At 33.9% G+C, this 20,580-nt stretch overlaps 1 protein-coding gene across 19 annotated transcripts in view; it reads left to right on the top strand.

Annotated features, from left to right (window-relative positions):
• LOC128987958 (CUGBP Elav-like family member 1) overlaps positions 1-12,003 on the top strand; it is a 696,992-nt gene extending 684,989 nt beyond the window's left edge. For 17 of the 19 annotated variants that reach the window (XM_054409105.1, XM_054409104.1, XM_054409093.1 and 14 more), the window contains 3 exons: positions 511-612; positions 4,669-4,845; positions 9,150-12,003. In XM_054409105.1, the coding sequence (XP_054265080.1) occupies positions 511-612; positions 4,669-4,845; positions 9,150-9,283 (413 nt within the window). In that variant the 3' untranslated portion in view covers positions 9,284-12,003. The remainder of the gene's footprint in view (positions 1-510; positions 613-4,668; positions 4,846-9,149) is intronic. The other 2 variants (XM_054409108.1, XM_054409103.1) reach the window with 1 other exon arrangement.
• Positions 12,004-20,580: the final 8,577 nt, after the last annotated feature.

Below are 20,580 nucleotides of genomic sequence, written 5' to 3'. Positions count from 1 at the left end.
TAAAAGTATATAATTCTGAGCAATGTACAGACAAAACTCTAATTTTATTTATATAGATTATCATACGGTACCAATATTCTTTTGTAAACTGCTCTGTATAGCGTGTTCAATTGAGTAACAATTCAATGACAATCCCACAGTAAAGATTGTGAATTGAGCTATAATTTAGTTTCACTGTTAGAATACTATAGGCCTAGAGCTTTATTGTATGACCTAAGGGAAGAAATAATCCCATACATAGATACTTCACCTTACCTGAAAGACCTTATTTTCTAGACAGATAGTTTCCGTAAAGTGAGTTCAGTACCACATTCTCACATCTTTACCACGTAGGAAAAGCTGATTGGTGGGTTTGAACCTGGCCCTTGAAGATAAAAGTCCTAGTTCTAACATGGACCAGTCTGACATTACTTTGAACTTCGTAGTCCAGCATGCTACACCACATGTGGCATGTCCAATGCTGTACAGAGACTTCTGAATCACTGATTGTACATCGCATGTCTGTTATAGCCACTGGATCCACCACCTTGAATGCCTTGAACTCTCCATTAAATGGACTCACCTCTGCAGCATTAAGTGTGCCTGACGCCTATTCACATTTCACAAACAACTGTAAGTATTGAGTGTGTAAATGTGGGGCTAGGTGGTAGAAACACTAGTACGTGATTAATAATCACTCGAACGTTAAACAAGTCATAAATATAATTTGAATTACATAGTGATTAACTGGAGTAGGATTTATCAAGGTTATGTCAGATTTAAAACGTTAGTGTTTAATTTTGCTAAATTAAAAATACAATTATGGTTTTCATGCTGTTAGTTTGATATCACCAAAGTTTTTAAATTCTCAATTGAAAATTAGGTCTTCATTGGAAAATGCCACATTTCACTCTTGTAATAATTTTTATTTTTTGTCTCCCTTTCAATGAAAACGACTTAATTTCATCACACTAAAAATATACAAGATATTTTAAGAGAGACAGATGAACAAGATTTAACCTAGTAAAATTTTGTTTTGTCTGTTTAGTAATCTTGTGCACAATGATTACTATGTTGTTTTATGAAAACTGTTTGAGCTTTAAAACTTGTAATTCACAGTTCATGATTCGCTATCCATTCATTATGGGAGTAAAATTATAATATTGAATGTTTTAAATTTATTCTGCAATGGTGTTAGGACAGCTTTACCTTAGCATGTTCTATGTGATGAATGTTATATGTTTTATTTGTGTGAATAATATTAATTAACTAACGCTTCTTGCATGGTAAGGTAAGCACTAGGTTTATATTTTGTTTAAAATTAATAAAAAAATGTTTAACATAGTTGCAATCTTGACAAAAAAATCTGATTATGTTAGTAATCTTTAGTCTATGATTGTATTTAACTGACAATAGTTTGTCACAAATTTAGTGTAGTTTAAAAATGTTTGTAGGGTAGATTTTAAAATAATTTTCACTGGCTATTTTCCCTCATTTCTCAACTCAATTTTTTTTCATTTAAAAGTTAAACGTCTCCGTATTATTTCTACAACTTTAAACATAAATATTTTACTTACTTTTCACTAACAATTTTATATTCTGTAAAAATAAAACTAACAAGATATTGTTATTTCAGATATTTTTATTTAATATTTAAAGACTGCATACTTTAATTGTTTGATTTATATAAGATGCTTTAAGTTTTAAACACCGATTGGTAAAGATGTAGCCTAGGTTCTGTATTTTGTGACTTAATAAAGGTAGTGTTTCACAATATTTTAGTTGTAAAAATGTTGAATGAATAATTGTGGTAGCAGGAATTGATTATGTTGTTGACCCTTCTCTGCAACTAAGCGTATTTTAAATACTTACTCATATTTTTAATTATTTATTTTAAGAGAATGTTTTCCTATCTGTTTTTTTTTATGAGATGTGCTTTTATAATTTTTGTGTTTTGTGTAGAATTTGCATATTTTACATGAAAATATTTGATAAATCTCTAATAATCAAAAACAAAATTTGTAAATAATACCAGCACGCTCACATTTTACAGTGTTTGCACATATTATGTCCAACACACTAAAAGTACAGTTTTTGGCTAAAGAAATAGTTTATTTGACAAGAGTAATTTATTTAATGTGTATGATTTTAAAACATTATACATATTATGTAAACTTGTATGACGTTTTATCATTATAAATTTCTTTTAAATATATTTAATTTACTTATTTAATTGATTTAATCTAATAAAATGTTAGTTTTGAACCTCTTTACACATTTTTCTAATTTTTAAGATCGGGCAATCCCAATTGTAATAAAGAGTACAGTATCTATTTTTTATCAGGTATAATTCATTACTTTATTCGTTAATTTTGTTTTTGCTTTTAAAAGTAGGAATTTATTACCATTACCTCATCAATCGGTTTCAAACTTTATTTAATGTAAATAATTTGAACTGTGCTTAGAAGATTGGTACTACTTCAATATTGTCGTCCAGTGGGATAATCAGCATGCTAAAGATGGTAAATTAACTTATAATTTTTACTGTTCACCTACACCAATGTTTACCAACCTTTCAAACATTTCCAATCTAGTTTTTAGGATGGTCCAACCCTGGTTTTGTACTATTACAAACAATTGCAAATAATTGGGTTTTTAAACATTTCCAATCCAGTTTTTCCATTAATTTGATAGTTCAATAAAAGGCATCTGGGACCAGAATGGCTACCTTCTGTGGTCAAATCAGCAACCTTCAGGTTTGAGGACTAGTGCTTTAACCATTTGGTTACTCAGAAAATTTATTAGGGAAAGTAATCTTCTCCTGATCATAGTTTTGCAAAGTAGTCTGTGAAATACTAAGACCCATTGCTCTGTTACGTATTGAACTAAACATAAATCCTCTTGTGAACTTTCTTCATTGTTTAATTTTCTTTATTTCATGTTCCAATGCTGTTGTCATTTCCTATTAATGTTTTGTAAGGAACGGCCCAAACTCATTCTGTTTTATTTTGTTGGGCATTTACACAAACTTTTTTAGACATAATAGGCAATCATTACAAATGACTGTTGGATCTATATTTGATTCTGATCGTGATTGAACCAGCAACTTTCGTATTTGAAGGCAAGCACTACAACCTCTGAGCTCCCCTGTCAGTTATAGGGCCGCCACACAGATGTCAAGGGACAGTTTAAATTCCGGAAATGTCAAGATACATAAAATAATTACAAAACCATTCTTTTTCGGTGTCCTTCAATATTTCTATGACTGAGCATCTTCCTTCCCAGTATGGAATTCACCATACAACATATTCCCTATAACACTGTGTCAAGCAAAGGGAACTATGGTGTAATTTTAATTAAATGTGAAATTAATTAAACAAATACGAGTTGATGGTAAGGTATTTGGTATATCGTATTTGGTTAGGACCATCTTTCAAAACGGATTGTCATCTGAATTCAGTTTTTAAAGTCAATACCTCTTATGATTATATTATTGAAATAATCCTGCTTTGAAGTCTTACATTGCAAGCTTAGAGCAATCTGGTAAAGGTAAGGACCATCTTTCAAAACGGATTGTCATCTGAATTCAGTTTTTAAAGTCAATACCTCTTATGATTATATTATTGAAATAATCCTGCTTTGAAGTCTTACATTGCAAGCTTAGAGCAATCTGTTTTCCAATTCACATCTTCTACACTCTCTTCAGCAATAGATTAAGCATTATCTTCATTGAGTACCTATATCACTAGAATCCTGATAGAATCTGAGATTGATAGCATATCACTGGAGATAGCATATCTACCATTATCACTGTTATTAATATTTGTTGGGATTCAATCAAGTTGATTCATCTGTATGGGTGTCAGTCGACTAATAGTGTCCTTACACCTTGATGTTTATTTATATATTTTACTCTATATGTTACATGAACGTAAACCCTTATTGCTCAACAAACATTAAATATAAATCCAAGTTAAAAAAAAAAATCCATTTTTCTCTATCCCATAATCTAAGCTAACAGTTTTATTTCTACTCAGTTCCTTGGTTTACTAATGGTGTTCCAATGTTTTCTGGTTTGACTTTTTTATGATTTGCTACTGGGACTGCGAAAACATCATATTCTAAATAGCAGAAAACCCTACATTCTCACATCACTGCACCATTGGTAATTAATATTCACTGTGATCAAACTTCTTTATTATTTAAATTGATTACTCCAATACCAACATAGGCTCCTCTAATACAAGGCCCGTTGTTGTGTGTTTAATAACAGAAATGACAAAAGTGCAAACATAAACATTTCCTATACTGTCCATTATAAATTAGTTCAATAGCCGTTTTGGTTTGACGAGACAGCGGTGTTTTTTTTTTTTTATTTTACATATCAACGGACAACTCCACAGTGTTGCCACTTATGTCTCGCCGCGGCCTTGTATTAGAGGATGCAATGATACTAATATTACTAAAATGAAGGCAATGTTTCGAAGATCGCCTATCTTTTGGGACGCATCTGTTTGAAGTCGAATACAAAAAATAAAACTTTATCCATACACATAAAATCCGTCAAAATCGTTGGAAGCCAAAACAAACCTCATATTAAATAAAGGGTTGACATTGAGCAGAACTGTACTTTGAGTGTGTTGGTGTCGTGTGATAGATCTCCACTGAGGAGGGTTGGGCATGTTACAGCCGCCAAGCACTATCATCAAAAGCAGCCACAGGGGCCCGACGGTGCTAATCTGTTCATCTACCATCTCCCCGCCGACTTTGACGACACCATGCTCGCTAAGACGTTTACCCCTTTTGGCAACGTCATATCTGCCAAAGTATACATCGACAAAGAGACAAATATGACCAAATGTTTCGGTGAGTGGCGGAATATCGGATAGTTTTATTCGGGTCTTTTCCATTAGTCGCGTTTGATGTTTTTGGCTAGCTTTACCAAAAAGAATGTGTTGTTCTGTATTCAATGTGAATGTTACCTCGTAAAGGGATACACAAATTTTATTCTTGCCATAGACATTTAGTTTAGTTTTAATTGGGTGCATCTGAATTTTTATCGAGGTATCTAACAAAACAGCCATAAATTATACGTATAAAACTTGTATTCTACTGATAATTCTAGAACTAATTACCTCTCGTCTTCTTATTATGGGTTATAACACCTTAACAGTTATACAGACTAATGGAAAAGATTCAGTTATGCCCTATGTAGTTTTAACTGTAGGAATTAAGATACAAAGTAAGATACCTGGTGTCACTGCCATGATAAAAGACATTTGATTCTTTTACAGGTAAAATTATTTGAAACAGCTTTTTACTAGACCATTGTTTCTTAATTTGCAGTTATGATTACCTAATGATTAAACCAATATGCATGGTTAACTTGGTTTAGTAGTTAGAGCTTGGTTTGGAGTGCTGTCCCGTGATGTCTTGTTTTGTCTTGTATTGTCCATGCTAAGTAAAGCTGTCTTGTAGCCATTACAAGAAAATGGCTTGTACATAAACTTGTAACGAATATCAGTGAGGTTTTCGGTCAATGACCATAACCTCTCTCTTGAGTTTTAGATAAAGACAAGAATATTCCGACTCAACAATGATAAATTTGATTCCATCACAGTATAAACTCGAAAAGTACAAAATAAAAGTGTTTATGAATTTTAGATGATTTGTCTTTTACTTTGGCATAGTAATTATAGAAACAAAAAAATTTATTTTTCTTAAAGATGTATATCCTTAGTTAAGTTTTTGTTTCATGATGGGTAGCCTCTGGACCATTGCAGCAACAATAATAATGGTTTAATTTACCTCTGTCAATATGGTCCTTGCGTAGTTTGTCACTACTGCAGTTTCGTGCTCGTGGAGCACATCATCAGGTGAAGGTCACAAAAAGTTAAAACATTTTCCTCACGTGAAGGTCGTCAATTTAACACACCGAAAAAACACATAACACACGAACAGTACGAAAAAACATTTGAACTTGGCCAATACATTAAAGACCTTACACACGGGGTCCGGCGCCGGTAGAAGGCAAGTCATGACTGACGTGTGTTGTAGTCGGTATAGCCCCCCCCCGTCCTCACTTCTCTTATCAGAACCTTTTCTTTGGTCTTGTTCCAGGATGTGAATGGCGGTATTATAAATAATGTTTGACTGGAATGAGAGTTGTTCATTTAAAATATGGTTTGGATGTACTTTAGCTGCTCGGTAAATCTCAAATTCTTCGATGGTGTCCATGTATTTACTTTTATGACAAGTATGCATTACTTCTAAATTTGTTTGTATATCGGTATAGCTATGGTTTGAATAAATCAGCTTTTGCCAACCATATCATTGATTCAAACCATAGTTATACCGATATACAAACAAATTTAGAAGTAATGCATACTTGTCATAAAAGTAAATACATGGACACCATCGAAGAATTTGAGATTTACCGAGCAGCTAAAGTACATCCAAACCATATTTTAAACGAACAACTCTCATTCCAGTCAAACATTATTTATAATACCCCCATTCACATCCTGGAACAAGACCAAAGAAAAGGTTCTGATAAGAGAAGTGAGGACGGGGGGGCTACCGACTACAACACACGTCAGTCATGACTTGCCTTCTACCGGCGCCGGACCCCGTGTGTAACGTCTTTAATGTATTGGCCAAGTTCAAATGTTTTTTCGTACTGTTCGTGTGTTATGTGTTTTTTCGGTGTGTTAAATTGACGACCTTCACGTGAGGAAAATGTTTTAACTTTTTGTGACCTTCACCTGATGATGTGCTCCACGAGCACGAAACTGCAGTAGTGACAAACTACGCAAGGACCATATTGACAGAGGTAAATTAAACCATTATTAAGTTTTTGTGCCTAAGAAGTGTTTAACTCTGAAAAGTATCCACTCATGAACTGCTGGTATGGAATTGTTCAATGTTTAATTTCAGTTGTTGAAAACATTCATGAAACATTTTTTTAGTTTGTCATTCTTAAAACTTTTCAACTGTTGGCAAGCAATGTTATGAAAGTTGTCCCTTAATAACCTACCAGTGCCAATATATACAGTAGCTTCATTTTCTTTCTTAAATGTATTGTATTTCTTTTGTTCTAAACCAGTTGCATTGTCATAAGTGGCAAGTAAGCTAACCACCAAGTATGGAGCACATGTCATCAATAAGAAAATAAACTGTTTAGTTTCATACACTGACCTTAAGCTATTTCTAATGTAACGTTCTGAATAAATATGAATTTATACACTAATTTGATCAAAATATTTTCTTGAAGTTGTTGAAATCAGATAAATGAATTTCTTATTTTATTTTAAGTTAAGGTGGATCCAAAGCATTATTGTATGAAACATTATAGTATAATAATCCTTCTCTTCTGTGAAACACCTTATTTTTTGGCACGGGTGAAATAAACATCTTATCTGACATGGGCAAAAAAATCTGATCTGACATGGGTAAAATAAACATCTTATCTGCCATGGGCAAAAAAAATCTTATCTGACATGGGTAAAATAAACATCTTATCTGAAATGGGCAAAAAAACATCCTATCTGACATGGGCAAAAAAACATCTTATCTGACATGGGCAAAAAAACATCTTATCTGACATTGGTAAAAAAAATTTGTCACAGGCTCTTTCAGTTATTTATTACAGTAATCTACTGCAGTTTTCTGGATCAACTAAAAGTAATACTTTTTACGCCACAATACACTGTTTTAACAAACTTCCCATGCAAAGATTTAGTCCTGAAAACAGCTGTTTGCCACCAGCTTAAACAAAATGGGGTTTTCCTACAGTCACCCGACAAAGTTGGCTTCCTTGTACTGTTTATAGTACGGTACAGAAAGCTGCTAATTGCTGCATATTTATACTTTGTCGTACGGTTTATACTTTGTCGTACGGTTTATACTTTGTCGTATGGTTTATACTTTGGCGCACATCAGGATTCCAACGAAACAAGACAAAACAGCGTGGTTCTATTATGCACGTAATCCGTGTACGCTTGGAAATAGGTTGGCAACACTTGGATAATAATACTATGAGCAGCTGATTGACTATTATAACTACGATTTCACCTGTCATTTCGTGTTTATAGTTTATGTTCTCTTTTCGGTATTTCTGAACTTTCTGGAATTTTCTTTTAAACGTTTTTAAAACATTCCTACGATCTTAATAAACAAGAAAATACCCTTAAAGCATTTTTTTAGGCACAGAAACCACTGCAAATTACAAAAATATACGAAACTATTTTCTTAAGTCGCGGAGCACATTGCTTGCCGAGGAAAAAATAGCGGAGTGATACGGACCGGGGACTACTTTCTCTAGGGCACCTATTTTTGTTGCCAGCTGAACCTAAAAACGAGTTGTATAGTGTTTGAAAGACTAATTATTTATATGCTTTATAGTGACTGTAGGAAAAATATAATGTGTAACACAAGTGCAAAAGGCCTTTGCTCACTAGTTACACAAATAACTATTAATTACATACTACTGTACTGTAATAAGCTTTTACTGAACACCAACCAACTGATTATATTTGGCAATGAGTAAATATAAACAAAAACATAACCTCTCTTATAGGATATGAATAGAGATTGTTAGTCTTTTAGACGATTGGAATATATAAGGATTAGTAAAAATTGTTTATTGTTAGGTTAGCAGTAGTATGGCGTAAAATATTGTAAGTCAATCGTCCAATATGTGTTTACCACATTCGTCCGGTAAACACCTATTTTCAGGACTAGTAACTTACTATTTCACAACACTACTTAGTTTAATGGACTTTCCACGCAAAAATTTAAATTCGGAAACTGCTGTTAGCCAGCTGCGTGATCAAATAGGGGTTTCATTTGTGTACTCTGTGACATGGTAATAAATTTTTACCGGACACCAACAATTGGCAATGAGTGGTTATAAACAAAAACATAACTTCTCTTGAAAGTTAAGTTATGATTGTTAAATCCTTAAGTGGGTGGGAATATACTGTATAGGATTTGTACATTTTTTTCATTGTTAGGTTAGCTTTTAAAGCATAAATATCATATGCCACTCGTCCAAAATGTGTTTACCATACTCATCCAGTAAACAACTATTTTCCACACTAGTAACGTAATATACTAGTACAGTGTATTGTGCAGTGTGCAGCGTGCATTAGATGTAATGCTTGTTGCAGGTTTCGTCTCGTACGACAACATTCTGAGCGCACAACTAGCCATTCAGAACCTCAACGGGTACCACGTCGGGGGCAAGAAACTCAAAGTGGAGATCAAGCGCAAGAAAGGACAATCAATCTCTAAGCCGTACTAACCACTTGTTCCTACCTGCAGAGAGTTCACCTTATAATTTAGTGTTTTGTTTGATTAGTCGTTCATTATTATTTTGTGGTTTATTTTTGTCTTCACGCTAGAAGTCTTACGGGTTGGAACCCGATTTTTGTTTTCTTCTTTATCGTTTTCTTTTGATTATACCAAATAGATGAAGAATCAAGTCTGATATATGGTCATGTTTATTTATTGCTAGTTACGTCGGTTTAGTTGTTTTATTTTGTTACCAGTGTGTTGTTAAAGTGCCGGTCCAGTGCCACGCACCGAGTAGTGTTTTTATCGCCTCTGTACAAACGCCCGATCCACAGATGCTGACTGATCTTTTATGGACCAATTAGAGACATTCGACGGATTGGATAGTAAATCGTTGTTGTTGAAAATTTTGGAAAACAGTGATTTATAGTTAAATTATGTGACTGTTTTACGTCGTGTGTTCGGACAAATTTGTTAGTTTTGTTTTAGCCACCCCAGTGAAGTGATTAGATACGTCGTAGCTGTTTTATCGTAAAATCAAGATTAGTATATCGGAACCACCTTTGGCCTTTCATAAACGGTTTGGAGTCGTTCGTTCATATCAAAATAGTCAAATTACGAATGTACAAATAAAATTTGTACGACTTAGATGAGGCTGCGATGTTTAGTTTTTATGTAGTCGGTTCTAATATGTTTTAGAAGGTTTAGATTTTTCTGGCAATACTCGAAAATTGTTTATTATTGAGCTTGAATGTTGTATTCGATGCGTAATATCGCGGTTTTAATTATTTGAGAGTGTTTTAGTTTATTTAAAGTTTCTTTTTGTAACATGTGTATGTAATTTTTGTGTTTCATTAGTGTTATAAGTCAGTGGACGTTTTTTTGTTGTGTTTATTTTTATTGTGTCAGAAAGATCTAAACCCTTTTGCGTAGTTATTGAGTAGTCATTATGGGGAATTTATGCAATTTATTGAGTTGCAAACTTTAGTGCCATGTATTTGTTATTACATATATGGCTTTTCTATAAGTTACTCATATTCCTTTCTGTAAAACATATTCCAGTTTGTATTTTTTCTTTGCCGCATAGTGAACATCACTTCAAAGGAATTGAAAGTTAAGGTTTTTGTTGTTAGAAGAGTGCGGAAAGCCTTATTAATTAAGACCATGTGTTACTTTATTATACATTATTATTTATTATTATCACTAAGTGTTATCTTTGATGTAGCTTCATAAGGCTCTTATCACAAGCTATTTCATGGTGAACGTGGTTATTGTATAGCCAATGGTTACTGTAAACTGATCATCAAGTTATCCTGTTTTTTTTTTAAGGTTTTAGTACTTAATTTTATCCAAACATCCTAATTTATAGAAATAATTTTATATGTAAACTAATTGTCAGCTATTTTGTTCTTCTAAGGTTTTAGTACTCCATTTTATCCAAACAATCTAATTTATAGAAATCTTACATGAAATAATGTTATGCTATTGGATAGCTTGTATTTAATAATTTATTGTTTAGCGCTTATTGAATTCTTTAATTCAAAATCAATGTGTTTCTTATTAATGTCAATGTATAATGTTTTCCAGTGAATCATAAGTTTATATTTTATTTGTGACAGTAATGTTATTGTTTATGTTTGTTGGAGATTAATTGTTTTATTTATGTTTCGCTGCATTCAAATTAATTGAATAAAACCACTGAAGCACTAAAAACGTTTTAAAATTGAGTGAAACATTTTATAAAAACACTTTTACAACACTAATATACATTCAATTTGTTTAACTTGCATTTTGCATTTTATAATATAATTTTATCTATTGTATGTTCGCCAGCAGTCATTAATTGTAATTCAATTTATTTCTGAATGCTGGGTCAGTTAAATGATCTGCTATTTTTTATTGAATTTAAAACATATTATTTTTTTCAAAATGGTCTACTACAAATTTACTAAAGCTTATGTTGTATTTGATGTCAACAAACGTTCTTTTCATATAAAAAAGTCAAAGGTTGTCGAATCGTATCACATTTTTCATGTTTTTACTATTTCATAAAAAATTAACAAACCAATAAAAAATGTTATCCTACATGCTACACGTTCACATCCAATACTTGTGCTAAAAAGCTACAATCTAGTGTAAGAAATATATATATTGTTTTATGTGTTACAATCGTTGTGTTATTCATCTTAATTGTGGGCGACAATATTCAACCCTAAACCAAAGATTATGTTGAAGCTGTAACTATGGATCGATTAGTTGTTGTGAAATTTTTGTTGACCTTGTGAAAATACATGTTCCTACGTAACCTTTTGTCAAAAAACTCTTCATGGTGACCTCTTTTACCGGTGTGAATTTTTCGTTGTAAAATTTCCATCCCAGTTTGTAAATCGTTACAAAAGGTTACAATGATCTCACTGAGCGTGTCGTAAGTCCATAGTTGCGACCTGAAGCTTCTCATGAGCCTTACAGTACAATCACCCAACCACTGTAGTCGCTTAGCTTCAGTTACGATGTCCGTGTTCGCCAGTTGCAACTTGCGTGTTATTGTTAATTGTACTGTAGGCTGTTTCATTTGTACTTAACCTTATTTTCCTTGTGTCAAAGTACTTAGAAGCGGTTCTGTTGTCATGTTAAAGATGAATTACTATTGAATAAAAGAACTTTATGACTTTTTCGATACAATGTAAAGTCTTAGATTGAATAAATACATATTTTGGAGAGAAAAACAGATATCTTTTCCACCAATGTGTTTTATTGATTCCCATTCCATGAGTGATGTTTGTTTTGGGGTGTTTAATAGTATTTTGTTTACTGAGAATAAAACATTTTGTTTTAAGAAATGACAATTTTACTACAACTGCAATTTGTGTATTTTTTATGGATCGTAACCGTAAAGAAAACTACTTCAACCCAATAGAAGTTTAATAGACATACTGTACTGAAGGAGGATTTAATTTTTGCTCAACTTCAATTCTATGTAGAAAACTCAGTCTTAATAACTTAAAAAACCTTAAATTTCTGAGGTCCAATTTGCAATAAAACTATAAATTGTAACAATAAACATGCCTATGAACCATGCTTTTAAAAAATGTGGGAAATATAAATAAAATTCTCCTTTCTGTGACTTAAAAGGTTCTCTTATAATAATTAGTTGGAAAGACAAGGTCATAAGACATTAGTGTAGTCATTTTAAATCAAAATTTCTCCATTACCTAAAAAAACTCTTAAGTGTAAAACTTGGTACGTATATTGAATTTTACTTCCGGAATAACATACTAAAAGTCCTCGAAAAAAAAACTTGTGCTACGGCCACCATCTTGGAAAATGGCGTCCAAAAACCAGTTTTTCCCCGATTACTCAAAAACTATTTATCTTATAAAAGAACATTAAAGTAAAGAATGTTTGCCAAAGAAAGAGCTACAACTTTTGTATGAAGAATATTTCGATATAATTAACCGTTTACCCATAAAATGCAATATTTATAAAATACATTTGAAAATTCGTAAAAAAAAACATTATTTGCGATTTAAAAAAGTTTTAAATAAACTTTACTTCAACTTAAACTTTCTTTTTTAGGTTTTTTTTTGTTTTGTAAATAAACAAAAAAAATTTATAAATTAAAATCAACTTAAACCTTACAAGAGAGGTACCTATGCATTTGTCTTAGTCCTCTATATTTCTCTGTTTTATGCCTTGCCTCCTTATAGTTGCTGGATCATTCAGGCTCCTTTAAACTCTTTATTTCTCTTATTTGAGAGCGGCAGAGAACTCTTTATGTTTGCCATAATGGCGTCTGTACTTGTTTTTGCCTACTGTTTTTGCATTTTTGTTTTTGAAACCGAAGAAAGCCATGTCATGATAATTTCAATGGGATTTAAATACACACCATGACCCATTTTCATGGTAGACACCTTTCTTAGGAGCAGCTTGCAGACATGATGCTGCAGTTCATCAAGCAACTCTGGTTTGACGGAATCTGAACCACTAAAAAGGAGCCCAAAAAGCCAACTTGTGGCTGACAAGCACAGGAGACTACTAGGGTAGGTCTGCTCCTTTCAGTCAATAACCCCCAAATAAAAAAGGGTATATAAAAAAACATTTTATATTTAGCTCTTTAAACTTTAGACATAATATCTATATTCAATATTCATTTTTTCATATTGTTACGAAAATTTTATGATCCTACCATAATCCTTTAACTATTTTAAATAGTTATTTGTGTAACTAGTAGTGAAAGTGGCACTTTGCTGCACACGAGAGCAATGTTTACGCACGAGCCACAGGCGAGTGCGGATTGATCTCGAGTGCAGCAAAGGCCTTTTTCACTCGTGTTACACATTATATTTTTCCTACAGTCACTATAAAACATAAATAATTAGTCTTTCAAACACTATACAACATGTTTTTAGGTTCAGCTAGCAACACAATTACACAAATGGTGCCCTGGAGAAAGTAGTACCCGTGGTCCGTATCACTCCGCTATTTTTCCTCGGCAAGAAATGTGCTCCGTCTTTTGAGAATATAGTTTCGTATGTTTTTGTAATTTTAAGTGGTTTCCGCGCATAAAAAAATGCTTTAAAGGTATTTTCTTGTTTATTAAGATCGTAGGAATGTTTTAAAAACGTTTAAAAGAAAAGTCCAGAAAGTTCAGAAATACCAAAACTATAAACACGAAATGACAGGTTAAATCGTAGTTATAATAACCAATCAGCTGTTCATAGTATTATTATCTTTTAAGTGTTGCCAACCTATTTCCAAGCGTACACGGATTACGTGCATAATAAAACCACGCTGTTTTGTGTTGTTTGGTTGGAATCCTGATGTGCGGCAAAGTATAAACCGTGCGGCAAAGTATAAACCGTACGGCAAAGTATAAATATGCAGCAATTAGCAGCTTTCTGTACTATAAACAGTACAGGGAAGCCAACTTTGTCGGGTGACTGTAGGAAAAATAATAGTTTGAACCCTTGATTTTTTCATGATGAAATGTAATAATGGTATTGAAGAGGGGAAAATCGTAGTTGTTTTTATTGCAAACAAATATTTTTTTTATTTTACACAAGCATAATACTTGTAAAAACCATGGAAGCACTAAATATTTAATGAATTATTACATAACCCGGTTTGTAGACAGTGGCGGATCCAGAGGGGGGGGCGAAGGGGGCAAATTGCGTAAAATGATTAATTTGTCACACTATCTTTGGAAAAAGAAATGCTCATGACAAATAACAGATCAATTATAAGGTTTTTGGACACAGTTCTAGACATTAACTTAATAATGGCTTTAGAATGTCGCCGAACAGCTTTTAGGAGGATATGGCCGTAGCTTTAAGTATGTTTTGAAATTTATGAATGCAATCGTCATAGTTTAGTTTTAAAAATGTCTACTTAAGCATGACAAAATAAAGGGAAAATGGGAGGTTTTGGAAACAGCAGTTATAGATGTTAAAAATGGCTTTAAGAAGTCACCAAATGGCTTTAAGAGGATATGGCCGTAGTTTACAGTATGTTTTGAAATACATGAATGCAATCTTCATAGTTAGCCAAAATTTTTTTAATGTCCACTTGCTCATGATAAACAACAGGTGAAATGGAGTGTTTTTTACAATAATTGAAGTTAGAAGCTCATTTTGGCGGAAAAATTCCAGTCTGACTGTTCTCCATAATATTATTAAGCATTTCGCTTCTCAACTCAATCGGGTTTGTATTCATTGGCTAAAGCTTCGTACGGCTATCTACAGTTCTTGGTGGCAGTGACGTACTTTGCGCTCATTCATACACAATAGTTATTTTTGTACCAGAGTACGAAGTGGCACTTTGCACTCGCGTTGCACATTATATTTTTCCTACAGTTAATTTAAATTATATAAATGATTTCAAACATTATACAACACATTTTTAGGTTAGGTTAAATCCAAGCGCTGAACTTTTCTCAGAATTGAGCCTGCAAACTTAGTTTTGAATGTTCAGCGAGCACTAACATTACTCCAAGCCAGTTAAACAAAGATAAAAAATATAAAAAAAATACTGAGAATAATAATATATCTTAATATGATGATCAACACCAAATCATCACACAGTTTTAGGCGTTAAAAATGGCTTTAGAAAGTCACCAAACTGCTTTGAAAAATACAAAATTGCTCCACACCCCCCCCCCCCTTGACAAGGTCCTAGAACCGCCACTGTAGCCAATGGTAAATAGTATATTTCATCACGTTGAAAAGACACTTTTTGCCTGAGTGGTGAACTGGGACACGCCAAAAAAGTGTCTCATCATAAGGTGCTTCGTCATATTGCATCTTTAATTGAACAAACTATGTTACAAAACTAAACAGCAGGTAAGTGTTCAGTTGTTTCGTCAATATAAAATTATGTTAGTGTACATTATACTATTGATATGTTGAACTACTTACAATAAGACAACCTGACAGGGCATAAAATAACATGTTAACTGGGCGACACAAATGTCGCCTAGTGCTGGGATTTTATCGCCCAGTGACTATGGGTGGTGCCGGCATATTTTTTTTCAATAATTCACATTTTAAATGTATTGGAATTTTAAAAATAACATAAAGTAAATATTTTAGAGTATTGATCGAGCTATGATTTTGGCCCAAGAGGTTGTGAAGGGAGCCTTAGCCAGTTACAAAGTTCCAGAATACGTAATTAAGTGAGATTTAATGGACTATTTACAAGCAAATATAATCGAAAAATTCATTAAAAGATACGTAGAAATGTGTAATTTTCATTTAAATCTATTCAAAAATTTTCGGGGGGGCCTAGGACCCCACTTTTTGATGGGGGTATTCCAGACCCCCGGGTAAGTCCGGCGCCACTGTCGCCCAGTGGAAGTCCCTTAAAATATGCTCTGATGTCGGGTTCACATAAACGAAATGTTTATTTGCAGTACCCAAACTCAATGGCACGTTTGGTTAAATAAATCATAAATAAATCATTTTATTTGGCCATTAAATACATAATGTACAATGCTAAGTAATATCAAGCATTACAATTTAACATGCACAAATCAAACATCAAATAATAAAAAGCAAACATGCAAGCATACAAAATAAAATCAAGAGTTCAAAGAAAACAGCATCTGCAAAGCAGCAAACCATGTATCTTACCAAGCTATACATTACTTGTATAATCTTTCTTATATCATCATGCTAGAGAGATCTGCTTCATAAAACTCATCCAATAATAACAAAAGTCATGATTTTATAGTTTTCACAAACTTAGTTTTACACAGTTTTTTTACAGCTGTTATGGGAGGCGATTTCATACCTGAAACAGGTCAACAACTCGAGACCAAACTTAACCTAGATCTGCTCATGTGAAGGTTATTTCTATTCCTTGTATTATACATATGGATGTCGCTGTTTGTCAGAAATACCCTCTCGTTATCTTTGATTGCTACTAGGCACTGAAAATGTATAAATATTAATAATAGTCATTGCACCACACAGTTTTGAACAATGGTTTGCAATGGGCTCGGTGTTTGGCATAATTCTTACTGATATTTTTTGCAACAGAAGAACACTGTGGGTCCTGCTGGAATGACCCCATAGCCTAGCACCATACCCAATGTGAGATTGGAAAAAAGCAAAAAAAAAAACATATTCAAGGAAAACAAAAGGCATTACTTTTAAGTCTACGCAACAAGAAAATGATTCTACTTAACTTTGACCAAAGTGAGTCTGTGGTCACTCGATCCAGCTTAAGACAGAGTCAAGAGTTAGGAGAAAAGCCAAGCAAATTTACAGGAACAGGAAATGGACTCTATGTGTTCAGGGCCGAGACGTCCATCATTATGAGACTAGGGGCAGGGACGATTACCGGACTCTGCAGCATAGAAGTGGGGCGTTCGAGTCTTTGCCATCGCAGATTGGTATCACAATCCTCAACAAACTTCCTGCCAGCATCAAACATGCCGAAACCAAAAAACAATTCAAAATTCGGTTAAAACGCCTTTTGGTGTCCAATGTGCTGTACTCTGTCGACGATTTCGTGAACAACCGCTGGGATATCTAAATTCTAGGAAATGTCGCGAAAAAAATTCAGGCACTGGTGTTAAAAAACCCCCTGACCAAATGTAATAACTTGTATTGTTTTTTCACAAATATTATCTGACATTTGTAATGCAATGTATTTTGTCGACTACAATAAACAAATTATTATTAAAATACTTATTATTATCTGGTTTACTTAAATAAAAAATTATTAACTGTGTTTCTTAGTTCGGGTGCAAGCTTACTGGTTAACGTAAATGAATTTCCTACTTTGCAGAGAGAATCCAAGTCAATGGTTCATTTTCACATAAATGGAGTGCCTAATTGCAATATCCAGAGTCAATGATCCGTCTGGCTCACGTGACGTTCCATTCATATGACGTATTCACGTGACGTAGACATTCCATATTGACGTGAGTCACGTCAATATGGAATGTCTACTTTCAGTATCCAAACTCAATCGTATCTTTGGTTCACTAATGGAATTCCTATTTGCAGACTGCAAATAGGAATTGCAGTACCTATTCAAAGTCTGCATTAAAAGTCTAGTTCACATAAATGGGAAGTCTTCTTGCAGTATCCAAAGTCATGGTATATTTGGTTTACATAAATAGAATGGTTATTTGGAGTATTTAAAGTCAAGTCAGTCAGCTTAATTCCGACGACCCTTTATTGTCATTCATTTTGTAGTAAATTATGCTCAATGAGATTATTCCGATTATTCTTCCCTTTTTTTCTACGTACTGACCTTTGCCCTATAGAATCAGGAATCCCCCAAGGAAGCGTACTTGGACCATACTTGTATATTCTCTATACATCGGACCTACCAGAAAGTGTAAACACTATGGTTGCTACATTTGCGGATGACACGGCGATTTTATCTGTCCACGAACATCCGGCTCAGGCTACAGCAAATTTACAGCAAAACTTGGATGAAATTTCACATTGGTTTTAAACATGGAGGTTCAAAATGAATGAAAATAAATCAGCACACAATATTACTTTTACCGTACCCTAAATCAGGCTACATGTCCCCTAGTACCCATGATCAATATTCACCTCCCTCAAGTAACAGAAATAAAATATTTGGGCATGCACTTAGATGCAAAGCTTAATATTGGAAGGCACATATCTATAGACTAAAAGACCACATCTAAATTTAAAAACAACTGAACTTAATTGGCTTCTTGGATTTAAATCAAAACTTAGTACACAAAATAAATTGTTACTGTACAAAACAGTCCAAAAAACAATTTGGACTTATGGTATTCAGCTTTGGGGTTCAGCAAGTAGGCCTACCTCCAACATTGAAATTATTCAACGTTGGCAATCAAAATTATTACGTAAAATTGTCAACGCACCTTGGTTTGTTACCAACAGAACACTTTATAATGATCTTCAAATGCAATTATCAATAATTATCAATCATTGAGATGGGGACGCCACCTAGGTGCGTATTTTAACCCAAATATGAGTGAAGGATGAGTGTAGAATGGTGTGTGATGAACAGTCAAAGAATAAATTACAAAATCTAGTGAAAAATCAAAAATCTATAAGTATAAAAGAGGATGTTTGTATATGTTTGGCAGTGATAAACTCAGACACCGCTGAACCGATTGCCACGAAACTTGGTACATACGTGTAGAATGTCATGGAATAGGTTTATACACCATCAATTTCGTGATCCGTCCAATCGGCTCCGCCCCAGTGGCTCTGGAGTTTCCCATGTTAACCTTATGAGAAATGGAATTAATGAATCTTAACAGCTGTTTCAATTAAACAAGTTGGTTCTGTTCTATGATGTTCAATATAGCATTAAAGTTACAAGGATTACCAACAGGGTGCAGCACTATTATTTCTTTTACATTTATGACAACAGCTAATTTGCAACCAAAAGGTGAGTGAGCGTAGCGAACGAACTTCAACCTGGAGGCGAGTTTGCGTAGCGAACGAGCTCCAACCTAAAGGTGAGTGAGCGTAGCGAACGAACTTCAACCAGGACGTGATTGAGCCATGCGAACGCTAGTGTCGATGAAACTTTGTTTCCATTATTTTAGGGTTAATTTCTTGATTTGTGCTTTACTGTTTGGTTATATAACTAGGGGACAAGTTATTGTTTATGATTAGATCGTATTATTTGGTTAAACGAGGTTTTAAATGGCTGTAATAACGGTGCCGTGTTTCCCCCGGACGTGCTTGAGGCGGACAGTGCGTGAGGCGGACAAAACTGGTTCGGGTGGGTAATTGAGCGGACGTCTCCCTGCATCTTCCCGGCTCGCGGGGAATATCCCCGTTACCGAATCGTCCGAGGAATTATCGCGTTTTGCCTCCCAGCGCCCAGTTCTTTCAACCACACCTAAACTACCTACTCTGATTTTGTAGGTTTAATAGCTAAGAGACTATGTTTTATCTATAATTTCTAATAACCCAATTACAGTACCTAACACGCAGGCCTAGTCATCTCTGGTTACTCCCCGTGGACGTCCAAATTTTTAATGTTAACATTTTAGAAGGGTTAGACAAATCTCTTTAAACTCTAAAATGCTGTGGAATCTTCAATTTAAATTTAAGACGTGAATAGGTCTATGTGTTAATTTAGGATTTGTTGATTTATATGTTCAGGATTTGGCGTTACCGTACTCATCCAAAATGTCGACACGTTTAACACGTGCCGCGGTCATTGCCACGGACCGAAGTATACATTTGAATCTTACACATAGACCGGCTGTCACTTGGATAACAGTACACACAGACCACGGGCAAAACCCTGTAAAACAGTGATCATTTACATTGTAATACGCTACAATTGTGTTTGTGAATAATTTATTCTTGGCTGTTTCTTTGTTTGTACTTTTTAGCGAATTTCCTATATAGGGAATAAGCTATTACCGTAGTACTCATGGTAAGACCTGGACGCGGGACCGATTTTTTTTCATTTTAAAGCCCCTAGAGGCCAAAAACACCATCCGTTCAAATTCATATATATATATATATATTAATAAATGAAATAAATAATTAAACATTTAGTACCCTTTTTTTAAGTTATTAATTTATTGAATAAACTTACATGTTTCGGCTCTTAGGCCATATATATATGTGTGTCCGTTAGCACGATAACTCGAGCAAAAATGATCCGATTTTGATGAAATTTGGTACAAACGTGTAAACCTACGTTTATTCGAACGAGTTCGCGATCCAGCATGATCGAACAATGGGAACGGGGGTTTACGGGGGTTTACGGGGGGTTTTATGGGGTAAAAATAGGGTTTTCCCATTTTTGACCCAAAAAACATAA

This window comes from Macrosteles quadrilineatus, unplaced genomic scaffold, assembly GCF_028750875.1.
Source record: "Macrosteles quadrilineatus isolate MER2022 unplaced genomic scaffold, UCM_ALF_1.0 Scaffold_2__2_contigs__length_208266976, whole genome shotgun sequence".
NCBI classification, from domain to species: domain Eukaryota; kingdom Metazoa; phylum Arthropoda; class Insecta; order Hemiptera; family Cicadellidae; genus Macrosteles; species Macrosteles quadrilineatus.
Note: the sequence above shows the minus strand (reverse complement) of the source record. Positions and strands in the feature narration are given on the sequence as shown.